Raw genomic sequence first — 17,217 nt, 5'->3', positions numbered from 1 at the left:
CAGAAAACAATGAAATAGGAAACAGAAATACTAGAGAAAAGTCATTATAGTTCAAAAGTTAGTTCTTTGAAAACATTAGTAAACTCCTACATAGTTAAATCAGGATTAATTTACTAATATGAGGAATTAAAGAGGAAACATCCCTACAGATTCTACATATATTAAAATGATTTAATACAGTATTACGACAATTTTGTGCCTATGTATATCTGATACAGAAATGTAATGAAAAAATTATCTGAAAGATACAAACTACAAAACCTTATTCTGAAAGAAATAAGTAACCTTAACTTCCTTATTATCTACAAGAAATTAAATTTGCAGTTAATAGCCTTCTCACAAAGAAGATGTCAGGACTAGGTTTCATTGGTAAATGCTACCAAACGATTAAGGAAGAAATAACACCAACTCTACACATTATTTCCAGGATATTTGAAAGAACAAGTAAAACTTCCCAAGGCATTTTATGGGACCAAAATTAACCTGATACAAAATGAAGAAAACATATTACAATAAAAAAAAATCCATCAACTGGAGAATGTATAAATACACAAACTGTCCATCTATAAAACAGAATATTACTCAACAATAAACAAGAACAAACATACATGCAAACTCATGATCTCAAAAGCCTTAGTGAAAAAACAGCTATATGATTCTACTGATGTGACATTCTGGAAAAGGCCAAAACTCTAGGGACAAAAATCAGATGAGTGGTTGCCAGGGACTGCCAGGAGGGCACAGATATAAAGGGGTGTAACTTCTGAAGTTATGAAGATATTAGCATCCTGACTGTGGTGAATGTCTCACTACTATGTATGTTTTTCACACGTCATTAAATCAAACAACTTAAAAACATCAATAAATCTGAATTCTAAAAATGAATTAAAAAATTAAAGGAATTGTTGCCTGGCTTCAAATAATATGGTTAGGGGGATGCCTGGGTGGCTCAGTCAGTTAAGTGTCTGCCTTTGGATTGGGTCATCACAATCCCAGAGTCCTGGGATTGAGTCCCCACATCAGGCTCCTTGTTCAGCGCAGAGCCTGCTCCTCCTTCTGCCTGCCACTCCCCTTGCTTGTGCTTGCGCTCGCTCGCGCTCTCTCTCTCTCTCTGACAAATACACAGATGAAATCTTAAAAAGAAAGAGAGAGAGAGAGGAAGGAAGAAAGGAAGGGAGGGACGGAAGAAAGAAAGAGTTAGGTGAGTGCTTCCAGTTAGCTTTCTTGGTCAGCCTCAACCGATGAGCAGATGTCGTGTTGTTCTCCGAATGGCCTCCGTAAATCATGAAGCAAGACAATGGCTCTAAGATCAAACAGACCTTAGATCTATCAGATTCCACCAACTGTGGGATCCCTTTAACATAATCTTGCTTTGCAAACATTCCACTGACCTGAAAGGGACTCAGCCAGGTGAGCATCAAGGTCTGACACTTCCCCCTAATTTTACTTCCAGCCTTTTCTTTTTGTTTTTTACTTTTTATGTTTTTTTCTCATTGTGTTTTTTTTTTGTTTTTTACTTCCCAGTTAACTTCTGAATTCTTAACTTCATCTCTGTGTCTGCTTCCTAGAAAGGCTAGTCTGTGACAGACTGTACCTGGAATAGTCTGAAAAAGCAGGCCGTAAAATGGACTTTGGGGACTCTATCTCTCACCACGAGCCCTTTAGTAATGAGGTCCAGAGCGCTTGAGGTTAAGTGGTGTGCAGAAAGCCCCAGCACAAGGTAGAGAGCCCAGTGTTAAAACACTCATTCACACGTGGAAAACCAGGATGCTGTACGATTAAAATGGAGTGCCCTAGCCAGTGGGATGATTCAGGCATTTGAAATGTATGGATAGTGATACAATGTAACAACAATGCAATTACATAGCTAGCTGTCCCTAAATTGCACTGATGCCCTAAGGTTGGTAATGCAAAACTGAGGGCAAGTAACCAACAACTGTAACAAACAAAAAAACAAACCAGTGTCTTTGCTAGCTTACAAAGAAGTCCTCACCTCACGCGGTGGGCGAGCACAGGATGAATCCAGCACGGGATTGGATAGTCTCAGTGGCTGAAATCCAAAGACACTCGGATGTTCAGCAGGGGCAGGTTTGTAACAGCAAAATCAGAATTCTCATTAAGAAAACCCAGGATCCCAACACACACATGAGTAGATGTTCCTGAGACGTGGACCTCCCCAGACTACTTCTTAATCTTCTGAGTCTGAAGAAGTGATCTCAACGTCTCCATTAAGAACTATCCGACTCTAACCACCAGAAGCAAAACAGAAGGAAAACACAGAGGTCTTCCTCCCATGAGACAACATATGTCTACCTCAGGAGATGTCCCCAGTTCTGCTTCTGGCCCTCAGGCCTATAAAAGAGTTAAATCACAGCCAGGGACATGTTAGGTCTGGTAAGAGAGGAAATGGACATTACTCCCAAAGGAGCTGTGCACCTAGATAGCACATAAGCAGGACTGGGAGATAAATCTAGACCAGGAGAGCCAGAAATAAGACTGAGTGTATCAGAATTTGCTGACTTGCTGCACCTCCTCAGAACACAAGACATAGCATTTTGGTAAGGATCCCAGAAGACGGTGCAAAGTCACTGCTAAGGTGACTCCAAGAAACTGGAAACCAGCAATGACCCACAATGTCTAGAGCTGAAATGCCTTAATTGCAGAGACAGAATTTTGAGGAAGGGATTAAAGGCTCAGAAAACTGGGCAGGCTAGAATGGACATATTCTGTGAGGCCAGAAGATCCACCAAGGATTATGGTCCACGGACCCAGAGGACACCAAGTCACCATAGCCATCAGAAATACATTGGTCAGAATAAAACCAAAATCACTAAGAAAAAAATTCAGTGGCCCTCCTCTGCAAGCCAGGGTGAATATAAAGAGCATTTTGGGGCACTTGACTGGCTTAGTTGTTTGAACATCCAACTCCTGATCTCAGGCTCTCCTAGGATCACAGAGTCTGCTTGTCCCTCTCCCTCTGCTCCTCCCCCACCCCCTGCTCCCGTTCATTCTTTCTAAGATAAATGGATAAATCTAAAAAAAAAAAAAAAAAAAAAAAAAAAAAAAAAAAAAAAAAAAGCATGCCATAGACATTAGCTTGCTGAAAGGAATGGGAATAATAGCATCTTAAACTAATACTAAATATACCCTAAGAACCCACTATTCAACCTCTTTTCGCAAATAGTTAAGGTCCATCTCTCCATCACCTGTGGAAACAAACTGAACTTCTCGCTACAAATGGAAATTCTCTGGAACTTATGATGGGGATTCCTCATTAACATACCTTGGCCAAACCCTGGAGAGAAGAACATTCAGTCTTGGCAAAAAGTTCACTAACAAAACTATACGCATTCCTCCTTCCCAACATTTAAAGTTTCTTTCTGCCTTATGGCTACTCTACCAGATGCTGTGAACCTCAGTTGAGGACAGGTGAGAGATGATGTCTACATGATAATGAAGCAGAGATGGTTTATCCCAGAAAATGTGGAAGTAAGTTGTACAGCTTTAGGGGAAAAAGTCTTAGCAAGGAAACGGGTACGAATTTAGACAAAGAGGTAGAGAAGATGATTTTCGAAGGAGGAGAGTTTGTCACAGAATTGAGGCAAAATGGCCGTGTCCGTCTTCACATCCTTCTTTGCCGGATTAATCCTACCTGCCCTGTAAGAGCCACACCAGCAGCCGGATTAATCCTACCTGCCCTGTAAGAGCCACACCAGCAGCCGGATTAATCCTACCTGCCCTGTAAGAGCCACACAAGCAGCCGGATTAATCCTACCTGTCCTGTAAGAGCCACACCAGCAGCCGGATTAATCCTACCTGTCCTGTAAGAGCCACACCAGCAGCCGGATTAATCCTACCTGTCCTGTAAGAGCCACACCAGCAGCCGGATTAATCCTACCTGTCCTGTAAGAGCCACACCAGCAGCCGGATTAATCCTACCTGTCCTATAAGAGCCACACCAGCAGCCGGATTAATCCTACCTGTCCTGTAAGAGCCACACCAGCAGCCTTGCCTTAAGAAGAGCTTTCCCTGTTCTTCACATCCCCCAAATCTTAACTTCAGGGTGTCACCACAGCAACTATGACAGAATGCCTCCTTTTCTGTTGTGATTGATTTTATGGAGCTAGAATTCACATACCATAAAATTCAAACTTTTAAGGTGTGGGATTCAATGTTCTCGGTATATTTACAAGTTGTGCAATCCTCTCCAAGTCTGGAATATTTCAACACCTCAAAGGAAGCCCCATACCCCTTAGCAGTCATTCTCCATTCACCCTTCCTCCCAGCCCTTGGCAACCACAAGTCCACTTTCTGTCCCCATGCATGTGCCCACTTCGGACATTCTGTACAAACAGAACTGTACAGTATGTGGTTCTTTTGTCTGCCTTCTTTCCCTTAGCCTAATGCTGTCAGGTTCTATCTATGTGGTAGCAAGTGACAATATGTACTTCTCTCCTTTTCATGGCCAAATCCTATTCCATGTGTCTATGCCACCTTGTCTTTACCCATTTGTCAGGTGATAGACAGTTGGATTCTTTCCACTTTACGGTGACTATGAATAATGTGGCTATGAACACAGGTGACCAAGTTTCCTAATGGACCTAGGTCTTCAGTTCTCTTGGATGTATGCCTAGGAATGGAATTGCAGGGTCTGCGTTCAACTTTCTGAAGAACTGCCGAACTGTTTTCTATTTTACATTCACACCAGCAATGTAACTGTCTTTCATTTATCTAGCCCTCAGATTTCTTGAGGGCAGGGACTCTCTTATGTTCTCCCATATCCCCAGCATTTAGCACAGTGCCTAATGCAATATGGTTGTGTATGAGTATCTGTAAAGTGAATGACTAAATTAAAAGCACAATAATTTTTTTCACCTTATGCCTTCTTTTCGAGAGATACTTACCAAAATACCACTTCCTCACAATGCTCCCCCCAAGTACCTTTAACTTTCTTCTCTACAGACTCCTTCACCTCTGAAACTAATCTAAGTAAATAAGACTCTTAGGTACCAGCGCTTCTTGAGATGGGTGCTGTATGATCACCAGAGCAGAGGATTGGGATCTACAAAGGACTCCTCACCGGCACATTAGAGAAGGTAATATAATATAATCTGATGGTAGAATCAAGTGTTTCTTGTTTCCAAGTTTCAAGTTTCCAAGTTTACAATTTTCCAGCTGGCAGACAGGCAGATAATTCATGTGTATTTTCAAAGTCATTCTCCTGCAAATACAGGCCGAAGACGTATTTGACTCTAGGTCTCCCTCTGCTGGCCCTGCTGTCACTAACGCTGGAGGAGGAGGGAAGAGAGCAAAGTGACTGCCTCATGGGGCCAGAGGCAACATATGGGGCCCATCCCATTACAAAGGCAGCCAGAGGAGCTGCAGATGAAAGGGCCTTCCAGTTCTAGCAGCTCTGGGTGGGGATTAGCCTCCCATGACTGGTACTTAAGTAGCCTGATGACTTCCAGCTCTGGCCAGTTAGAGCGACTATTGCATAGAGCAAATACTCACTTTGATCCTCAAACACAAAGTGGACATGATGCACACTTACACTTTAAACATGACCAACTTCTCTTGTATGAATTGGACAGGTCTCTAATAAAATATGAATATACATTAATTCCCTGCAAAATCTCACAAAAATCTCTCCACTTCCGCTCTTGATAAACATCTACTGGTACGGAAAGAGAAGACTCCCCTGATGTTTTATATAAGACACATCACACTGTACCCATATACTTGGCATCATTTCAGATTTTTTTAAGAACAGAAGTCATGTATAACAAATGTTGAATAAATTCTCAAACTTTTGTATAAAGGACCTGCCGTAAGCAGAATGCCCTTGGGCCAGAACCCCAAGGTTGCCCAAGCCCTAATTCCTAGAACCTGCAAACATGTTACCTTACAGAGAAAAGGGGACTTTGCAGATGTAATGAAGGTTATAGACCCTAAAATAAGGAGATGATCACGATAATCTAGACGGACTCACTGTGACCACATGGGCCCTTAAAAGGAGAGCTCTTTCTCTGGCTAGAATCAGGAAAGATGCTGCAGAAGAAGTCAGAGAAATTTGAAGGGTGAGAGCATTTTGAACTACTACTGCTGAAAGGGGACCATATGGAAAGCATGAGGACAAATGTGGGTAGTCTGTAGGACCCCGCAGCCCAGGCCCCAAAATGACAGTGGACAAGGAAATGGGAACCTCAGTTCCATAGTCACAAGTAACTGAGTCTGGCCAGTAACCTGAATGAGTATGGAAGCAGATTCATTCTCAGAGTCTCCAGACAACGACTCGGTCCAGCCAACACCCAGATTTCAACCTTGTGAGGTACTGAGCAGAGGCTCCAGCTGAGCCATTGTCCTCTTAACTTCTGACCCAAAGAACTATGAATAAATACATTCATGTTGTTTTAAGCCACTGAGTTTGTAGTAATGTGTTATGGTAGCATCAGATTACTAATATATTACCAAATAACAGTATATTAAATTCCAAAATTCCCTGGTAATGAAGCACAGTAACCACTAGAACAATCAATTAAAATTGCACACTCCTGGAACCAATTCCCATTTCACTACCAAAACATTATTTGTCATGATAAATACATGAGATATTTCTACTCATAATTATAGGGCAGTTTTAAAAATTATATCTAAAAACAATGTGCCAGTTTCCAAGTAGTTGTCCTCTTCAACAGGCACAGCTTTAGCATTCATTTTTAAAAAGTAAACAGATGATTGCTTTGTCACACCTTTCATACTGGCTTATCCATTGATAAGGTTCACTTCAGGTATACATCTCTTTCATAATATATCTAACATATTTAATTAGATTCCTAGTTCATGTACCCTGTATTAGTCACATTAAAAAAAGCCAGTGATCTTTAATAAAGTTGAATGAAATAATGTTTTCAGAAACATAAGTACATAAATGATGTCAAAGACTTATAGGTCTCAAAAGTACAAAGAATTCTAAGGCAAAAGTCACTTATATTTTTAGTATATAAATACATAAAGCCAATAACACTGACTTACTTTTTAATAAGACTTTATTAGTCTAATGACAGTATTTTAGTGTTTATATTTCTAAATTCATAGCTTCAAGTTGCATGTGACTTCTTGCAAGCACATCACAGTTCCTGCAGTTCCTGACCAGAACAACACATGCTTGGGATATTTCAAGTTCTACCTGCTCCAGCCAATGTTTCTAAATTACAACAGGGCCACTGGAATTAGACTTTTCCAGAGACTCTACACGATGATATAAAATCTAGATTTGGAACACGGACACTTACTTCTTCTGAGTTCTTTCAGCCAGCCGCGCGATCTCTATCGCGGCCTTCCTTGCTTCAAACTCTTCCCTCCTCACCACCTCTCCAGTCCCGCGGTAGCCGAGCTCCACCAACTGGCGGGCCAGGCTTTCATCCTAGAGAAAAAGATAAATTTTAAGATTTGTGCACGAATTAGACATCTCAGTTTTTATTCAATGTATACCAAATAACTGTTTTAAATGAAAAATCAAATTTATTTTTTATATACGACACATGTGAGATATGAAAACTTAGAATTCTTTCTAATGACACTTTCATCAACATTGGATTGTCCCCTTCCCCACAGATGTACAATGAAGATAGAAAGCAAACATCAGTCACTAGATCTTCTCGAAGGGATTAAAGGACAAAAGTCTGTTGCGTTTTTGAACCATTCATGAGAGCAGCTGTAGATGATTAATAGAGCATCTTTGAAACAATAAAACTGAGACAATAGTTCTCCTACAAGAAAGACTTAAAAAAACCACTTGCACAAGAAGAGAACTGGCTTCCTCCCATAAAGTGCAACATTTCAGAGACCTACTTCCTTGAAGTCAATGAACTGATGACACAGAGCATTCAAACTTCAAATACAAAATAAAGAGCAGATGAATTTCCTATTTAACTGGGAAGATATTGTTTCCATATAACGTTGGTACCAATAAAAACAGCAAAGAAGAAACCCAGAAAGATGACAACAAAAAAGCTTCAAGCTGAAAAATCCCACAATCCTTTAGGCCTTTCACATTTCAGCTACTTCAAGAAGCGCCTCACACATCTGTGCCGCCTGCACAGAACATTCACAAAACAATAGTTTCCCCATAATCTGAGGAGGTGACATTTTATGTTGAGTTACTGATACAAAGACTAAAGTATTACATAAAAATATGTATATGTTAATAATGTTCTTCATGTTATCATCTTGGTTACAATGAAATAAGCATACATTTGACTGCTACAGACTCTTCATACATCACTGTGCAATGCAAGAACCGCCTCACAGGAAAAAAAAAAAAAAAACCCACCTGACAGGATTAAGTGAGAAAATGTAAGAGGCCCAGTTAACAATCGATTCAGCCCTTAGAGGTTGGTTTAAAATCCAACCAGCAGGAAGAAAACATTTAGACATTATCAGCTTAGAAAACGTGCTACTTTCCTTTGCTAAACATTAAAAGCAAACGCAGTTGACTGTCAAACAGCAAGGGTCTGAACTGGACAGGTCCACTTACATACATTTTTTCCTCAATAAATATACTGGAAAATTATTTAGAGATTTGCAGCAATTTTAAAAACTCACAAATGAATTGTGGAGCCTAAAAAGAGTGGAAGAATTATGAAAAAGTTACCTGTGTCATAAACGCATAAAATACATGTAGATACTAGTCTATTTTATCATTTACTACCCTAAAACATACACAAATCTATGATAAAACATCAAAGTTCATCAACACTTACAGACTGTACACCATCTTTTCATCCTGGTGTCAGAAATACCCATAACATCTACAGTGGTCTGTATCCTATAAGACAATAGTGATATAGATACAGACAGACGACTCGTCTTATCAAGAATTGATATAAACTTTAAATTTAGATAAACAACAGTCCAGTACTATAAATGTGTTTTCTCTTCCTTGTGATATTCTTTCTTTTAAAATTTTATTTATTTATGTGAAAGAGAAAAACAGAGAGAGAGACTGTGAGCAGAGTAGGGGCAGAGGCAGAGGGAGAAACAGACTCCCCACTGGGCAGGGCTCTGTTCCAGGACCCTAGGCCATGGCCCGAGCTGAAGGCAGCGGTTCACAGACTGAGCCACCCAGGTCCCTCCATACGACGTTCTTAATAACATCCCTTTTCTCCAGCTTACTTGATTGTAAGAATATAGCACACGATGCACGTGATATACAAAACATGCATGTTTCATGTTCTCTCCTCGGCTGTTTATGTTCTCGGTATGACCACTGGTCAGCAGCAAGCCATCGACAGTTAAGTTCTGGGGGACTCAAAAGTTCTCCACAGATGTTCAACTGCATGGGGACCGGTGCCCCTAAGCCCTGTTGCTCAGTGGAACTCCATGTAGTAATGGGGATGCACTTGCCAAGCTAACACAATGCAAACCACCACGCTTGGGAGGGCTGTGGGCCTTTTTTTCTGACTCGTTTCCCTGCTTATTAGACTTGTTAATGCTCGGCTTTCGTGAGAACCACAAAACTAAGCAAATGCCTCCACCTAGTGGAATTAATATTTAATAGAAGAAAGTCGGGATTTGGGATTTGGTTTACAGAAGAGAGATGATTTGAGTATAAGTTTACATAAGTCCCTGCTAAAAGTGAGCAAATGGGAACAGCTCTCAGCTGAACTCTGACGCTGTGGGGTTTTTCTAGAAGAACATAAAGGACGCATAGTCAACACAACATTTGACATAGTAAAGCCCACTAAAAAGTGGCTCTTTTAATTTCATATATGGCATGAGCTGTGCATTTCTGAGCGTCTTACCGGGCCACAAAAAATCATCCGGATAGCTCTGCACTCACCTACGCTAACGTGCAGTGCCACAGAGAGCAAGACCTACTGAGAAAACAAGTGGAAAGCGCTCGTTGGTGGCCTCACCAACCCCTACTTAGGAGAATCCTAAGTCATCTGTCCACTTTAAATGGTTAATCATCTCTAAAGAAATTATCCTTAAAGAAACCTAAGAAACAAAACACTTTTACTTATTCACATATTTAGCACTTCTGATGTTTTATTCCTTTGTGTATACCCATGTTTCCTGCTGATATGATTTTCCTTCTGCCTCAAAATCTCTAACACTTCTTGTGGTATAGGTCTGCCAACAACTAATTACCTTGCCTTCTGTTTGACGGAAAAAAGGAATTTCACCTTAATTTTTGAAAGACGTTTTTGCTGAGTTGGTTAGTGTTCCAGGTTGACTTTTGAGCTTTCAACACTTTAAAGATGTCACCTCATTGCCTCATGCCTTATACTACCTCTTAGAGGTGTTTAGTCTTTCCTGTGTTTTCTTTTATATAACGTGTCATTTCACTTTAGATTCTTTTAAGATTTTCTCTTTATTACGGTTTCAGCAATTCTAAGATAGTTCTTGTGTTGGTTTCTTTATGTTTAATCTGCTGGAAATGTGCTGTACTCCTTGGCCCTGTGGATTTATAGTTTTCACAAAATCTGGAAACTTCTTAGGCATTATTTTTTCAAATATATTCTATTCCCTACTTCCCTCTGACCCTTCTGGGATTCCACTTACATTTTTTGGAAGGGCAAAAAGATTATCATTTTCTGTAAAACTCTAATGGTTTTGATTTTAACAGTTCATCTGAGTAAACACAGGTGATCAGCCCTGATAATCCAAGCATATAAAGAAGGCAGTAATCTTGCATTAATTGTCAGTGCTTCTTCCCTTATGTGAACATGAGTCACTGACTTTTAGAGGCCAGCAGTTTGGAGCAGGCTGACTATGAAGAGGCATCACGCAGAGTAGAACCCAGACATGGGTCGCCCTTAAAGAGAAGGCTTCCTTGCTGCACATGGACCACAGAACATGCAGCAAGACAGAGGCCACCCAAGTGGGCAGCAAATGTCTGTGCAAGACTTAATTCTGACTACACGACTATTCTTCTGGGATAGACGATAGACAGCTCTCAGCTGCTGGAACAGAGGTTTGACCCCAAGGATGTGCAATGCAACAGTGCCTTCCAATTGCTGTGGCCCTGGACCTTGTAGAGTTCGATTGGGACTCCAGGGTTCCATCCCAGAAGGCCACAAAGCTCCCCAGGGTCATAATGATTTCTGGAAGGCTACAGATCTGTGGCCTGGCCTGCACAATTCACTCCCCAAACAAATTTGGGGCTGTACTGTCCCCCAGGTCTTTGGGCCAGAGCCCATGCCCGCCCCCAGCAGCCCTGGAGCACAGGGCCTCCCACACTGGTCCTCTAGTGGGGCGAGGGTGAGGGGTAGATGAAGACTGGAATTGGGTGTTATGTGGTGTGACCCGACTCCGAACAGGTGAGTCCAGAACAAGAGGTAGCCTGCGTCTGGAGCACCGAGGTACTTCTCATCGGAAGGACAGAGAGAGAAACAGAGAAAGAAAGAAAAGAGGGAGAGAAGGAAGAAGGCAGGGAGGAAGGCAGGGAGGGAGAGAGGGGGAGGGGAGGAGGGAGAGGGAGGCAGGAGGGAGGGACGGGGAGGAGGGAGGGAGGGTGGGTGGGCGGGTCTATGGCCACCAGCTACTTAATTTCGCCCACAGGCTTCTGAGGCTGCCTTCGCTTCTGTCTTGTGTTATGATGTTACTATGTTATCATGCTGGAAAAGAGTTACTATTGTAGTCGATCTTAGATTTCTTCCACTAAATTCACTGATTTGTTCTACTAGGGTTCCAGGTTAATTTTCTTGGATTCTCATGGCAGATAATCATACTGCCTTTATAATAATATTCTGACTTCTTCCAAGTATTTATGACATTTTTCTTTCATCGCAGCATTGCTGTGGTCAGACTACCAATAAAAAGTTACGAGTACTCACACTTTTATCATGTTTCTATTCCAGTGCTAAACTTTCAAATGTTTAAGCATTGATTATGAGGTTTACAAGTGTTTGCTATGTACTCTTCATCAAGTTATGACATGAGTTTAGAATTTTATCCTATGCTTTTACTGCATCTATGGAGATTTTATTTATATATATATATATATATATATATATATATATATTTTTTTTATTTAATGTCGTGGGAAAATTTGCTCAAGTTACAAAATCAGAAAAGACCAGTAGGTGGTTTTAGAAGTTCCGGATTCCCCCCCACAAAAAGACTATTTTTCACTCCCATTTGAATGCTAAATTACCTACTTTAGTCAGTCCAGGAAACAGATGACACATGTAAATAGAGTAACTGAGCAAACTGAGTGGCTGAGTTAATTAACAAAGGTATAGACAGGGTTAAGAGAAATCCTAGAGAGATAATGAAGCACCCTGCAGCTAGCTAGGGCATTAAGCTATTAACAGCCACTAACTAGTCCAAATGAGGTAAGAGGAGGGAGCAGTTAATAGAGCCCAGGGAACCAGCTGTAGGACCCAACCCTAAATTGTGCCTTTTTGGAAAAAAATATCCATCGCTAACCTACAGCACAGTATGGAAGGAATCTGGAGGGGCGGGGGGGGGGGCGGGGAGTGGACTGCCTAACCTCTCTCCTTTGGATTCTAATTTCTTGTTGGTGCCTCTAACTGGCTGAACCCAAACTGGCCAAAGGGAAAGGGGGGCCCAGCTGAAGCACTGAACAGAAATCAACCTCTTGGGACAGAGAGCAAGTTGGGGTAGGAGAGCAGGTAGGTCTCAATGGTCAAACAGAAGATATCTAATCCAAGCAGGTAAAGAATTCTGGTTCAAAATAAAATTTTCCAGAAGTTTGAAGATGTTACCTTAATTTTATTATTTATAAGATTTACTTTAATTTTATTATTTTCAAAATAATAAATTATATTATTTATATATCAATGAATATTTATATTATTTATTATTATTTATATATTATATGTAATATAATATATAATATATTATTATTTATAGACAGATAAATTTATTTCAAAATAAAATTTTCCAGAAGTTTAAAAATATTACTTTAATTTTATTATTTATAAGATTTACTTTAATTTTATTATTTTCTTTTAGGAGTCACTCCTGGAAATGCAGTCTAAGATCAAGCTGACTTACAGGTAAGTTACTGCCACTCCAAATTGTTTTTTAATTTGGATAAAATATATAAAATATAAAATTAACCATTTTAAGTGTATAGTCCATTTTAAGTGTGTAGTATTAAGTACACTCATACAGTTGGGCAATTACTGCCACCATCAGTCACCAGAACTCTTTTCATATTGTAAAGCTGACACTCTGTACCAATCAAACAATAATTCCCATTCTCCCTTTCCCCCAGACCCCGGCAATGACCATTCTACTTTCTGTCTGTGCATCTGACTACCCCAGGTATCTCATAAAAGTGAAGTTACACAGTATTTGTCTTTTTGTGGCTGGTTTATTTCAGTTAGCATAATGTCCTCCAAGTTCATCCATGTGGTAGCATGTGTCAGAACTTTCTTCCTTTTAAAGGCTGAATATATTGCCTTGTAGACGGATGGCACCTTTTTCTATGCTCTAATCCGTCAACAGATTCTTGGTTGTTTCCACCTTCTGATTATTGTGAATAGTGCTGCTAGGAACATGGGTACACAAGTGCCTGTTCTAGTCCCCGCTTTCAATGCTCTTGGCTGTATACTCACAAGTGAAATTGCCAGATCATACAGTAATTCTCACTTTTATGAGGAGATGCTCAAACAGCTCGACTATTTCCACAATGACTGCACCATAAGATATTGCCACCAGAGGTACAGTGTTCCAATTTCTCCATGTTCTTGCTAACACTTGTTATTTTGTTGTTGTTGTGTTGTTGTTGAAAATAGCTATCCTAATAGATGTGAACTGCTATATCATTGTGAAATGGTTTTGTTGAACACAATGTTACATTAGTTTCAGGACAACTTAGTGAGTTGACAAGTTTATACATTATGCTACATTCCCAAGTGTACCAACCATCTGTCCCATTACAACACTATCACAATTATCATTGACTATATTCCTTATGCTGTGCCTTTTATTCTTGTTTCTTATTCATTCCATAACTGGAAGCCTGTAACTCCCAATCCTCTTCACCCAACTCCCCACTTCCCTTCCCTCTGGCAACCATCAGTTTATTCTCTGTATTTACAGATCTGATGTTATTCATTTTTTTAGATTCTACTTATGAGTGGAATCACACATTGTCTTTCACAGTCAGATTTATTTCACTTAGCATAGGTGCATCAATGTTATCTCAAACAACGCAGTCTCATCCTTTTTTATGGCTGTGTAACATTCCTGTGTGTCTCATGTGTCTGTGTGTGTTTCTGTGTGTATGTACCACATTTTCCTTATCCATTCATTTACTGATGGACACTGAAGTTGCTTCATATGTTGGCTATTATAAATAATGCTGCAATAAATATACAGGTGCACATTTTTTAATTATTGGATTTGTTTAAAAAAGACTTTACTTATTTATTTGGCAGAGAGACAGAGGACTAGCAAGGGGAGTGGCAGGCAGAGGGAAAGGGAGAAGCAGGTTCCCTGCTAAGCAGGAAGTCTGATGTGGGTCTCAATCTTAGGACCCTGAGATCATAACCAAAGCTGAAGGCAGATGCTTAACTGACTGACCCACCCAAGCACTCCTCAATTAATGTTTTCATTTCGTTGAATAAATATCCAGTAGTGGAATTAAGGGATTATATGATATTTCTATTTTTTAAATTTTGAGTAATCTCCGCATTGTTTTCCATAGTGGCTGTACCAATTTACATTCCACCAACAGCGCAACAGAGTCCCCTCATCTCTACATCATCATCAACAGTTGTTACTTCTTGTCATTTTTATTTCAGCCATTCTAAGGGATATACAGTGATATCTTACTGTGGTTTTTATTTGCATTTCCCTAGTGATTAGTGATTTTGAGCACCTTTTCATGTGTCTGTTGTGTGTCATTTTTCAGTCAGTCTTTTTTTTCTTTTTGGTGTTAAGTTACATAAATTCTTCATATATTTAGGATATTATCCCCTTATCAGATACATCACTTGCCAATATATTCTCCCATTCAGTAGGTTGTCCTCTTGTTTTATTGCTGTGCAACACCTTTTTATTTTGATGTGGTCCCAGTAGTTTATTTTTGCTTTTGTTTCCCTTGTCTTAGGAGACATATCTAGAAGAAAATGTTACTGTGGCTGATGTTTTGAGAAATTACTGCTGTGCTCTTCTAGGATTTTAATGGTTTCATGTCTCACATTTAGGTCTCTAATCCATTTTGAGCTCATGTCTGTGAATGGCATTAGAATGTGGTCCAGTTTCATCCTTTTATGTATAGCTGTTCAACTTTCCCAGCACAGTTTATTGAAGAAATTCTCTTTTCCTCATTGTATGTATGATTTTGGTTTTGATTTGCATAGCTAATGATTTTTTTAAAGATTTTATTTATTTATTTGACATAGAGAGATCACAAGTAGACAGAGAGGCAGGCAGAGAGAGAGAGAGAAACAGGCTTCCTGCCGAGCAGAGAGCCGGACATGGGGCTTGATTCCAGGACCCTGAGACCATGACCTGAGCTGAAGGCAGAGGCTTAACCCTCTGAGCCACCCAGGCACCCCTGCATAGCTAATGATTAATGATGTTGTCTTCTTATAAGCTTATTGGACATTTGTGATACCCTTTGAAGAAATGTCCATTCAAATACTTTGCCAATTTTTAACTGAGTTGTTTGCTTTTGTGTTGTTGAGTTGTATAAGTTCTTTATATACTCTAGATATCAACCCCTCATTAGATACATAATCTGCAAATATTCCCTCCCACTCAATGGGCTGCCTTTTCACTCTATTGATAGTGTACTTTGGTGCACAAATGTTTTTAATTTTAATATCATCCAATCCAATTTGAATTATTTTTGAATTATCATTTTATTCTCAGAATTCTAAAATTCTAGCATTATGTACCTAGTGGGAATCTTTCTAATTTGCCCAACTACATAGCTAACGCAGACTATAATCTTGTGCTTATCTCCAACACAGAGAAAATTTTTTCTATTATTCAATTAAGTATTTTATCCCCCTCATTTTCTGCCTTATTTCTTTCTGGTAAGTTTATTACATAGATATTGAGCCTCCTGGAATTATTCTTTCATATTTCCTTTCATATAATTCTTTCTTATTTTCCTCTTTTTTTCACTATATTCTGAGTAATTATATCACCTTTAACTTCCACATGATTAATCTGTCCTTTAAAAAGTGCCCATTCTATTAGTCTTTTTAAAAATGTTGTCGATTATATTTTTAATTTCTAAGAATTCTTTCTTGCTCTCTGATTCTCCCTTTTCATACATTTATCACTTTGCTCATAGGTTTCATTGATACTAAAATATCTCTGGGATAGAAAATTGAAATTTATTTAATGTGCTCCCTGGGTTTTAAATGTTTTGTTTCGCCTGACATTAGTTATTCTCCCTTGTCACCTTGGGCTATCTCTTTCAGTCTGTTTCCTCAAACATCTGTGGCTGCATATGAACAGAGGACTGGATTGCTTGATACAGACATTAGCATGGATTCCCTCCATAGTCGTACAGGTCTAGCTCCCTCACCAGACTCTCCTCTGAATAGGTCAACTGAGGACGTTATGTATAAAAGGGCGGAATATGACAACATACAGACTCCACTTGAGGACACATGGGCATGAAAGAGAAAGAAGAGTTGGGATATATCCCACTCTTCCAACCTAACTGCCAAAATAAGAAGGGCTTGGCATAAGTATAATTTTTCCAGATTTTATGCTCCTCTTCATAACTTCTAACATGAGTTAATTTCTTTGAGCTTACTTCTTTTTTCTCAGCTCCTTTACACCCTCCAGGTCTCCTTTTTAGGCCTGTACTTCACTTTCCTTAGAGAACAGTTCTCTCACTCATTCTTGGGTTGAATACTGCCAGCGTATATACCATGTACAGGGTGTTCCTCTGGCTTAGCTATGTGGAATTAATTTCTTTAATGAATTACAGGTTCTCTCCTGCCCCTCATATTATTATTAACTCTGACATTTCTCTAATCTGTTTTATTCATTTTGGCCTATGTTTTCTCTATCTTGTCAATCTGATACTACTATCTGCTTTCTACTTTACAAGAAATATGCACAATTTCTGGTTCTCTAGAATGGATCATTTCTTGTTTCCCAGTGCTTTTATTGATTTATTCTCTCTCATATTGACATAGAAAATAGGGAGACAGATGATGGGAAAATGGGAAGAGAGGAAGGACAGGAGGGGGGAAGGGTTGGTTGATT

General features: G+C 39.6%; 1 protein-coding gene across 2 annotated transcripts in view; it reads right to left on the bottom strand.

Annotated features, from left to right (window-relative positions):
* CFAP299 (cilia and flagella associated protein 299) overlaps positions 1-17,217 on the bottom strand; it is a 599,384-nt gene that overhangs the window by 560,702 nt on the left and 21,465 nt on the right. For both annotated transcript variants that reach the window (XM_045073527.1, XM_045073214.1), the window contains exon 2: positions 7,293-7,423. In XM_045073527.1, the coding sequence (XP_044929462.1) occupies positions 7,293-7,423 (131 nt within the window). The remainder of the gene's footprint in view (positions 1-7,292; positions 7,424-17,217) is intronic.

The sequence above is a fragment of the Mustela putorius genome, unplaced genomic scaffold (genome assembly GCF_011764305.1).
Source record: "Mustela putorius furo isolate JIRA1106 unplaced genomic scaffold, ASM1176430v1.1 tig00000040_pilon_pilon_pilon, whole genome shotgun sequence".
Lineage (NCBI taxonomy): Eukaryota > Metazoa > Chordata > Mammalia > Carnivora > Mustelidae > Mustela > Mustela putorius.
Note: the sequence above shows the minus strand (reverse complement) of the source record. Positions and strands in the feature narration are given on the sequence as shown.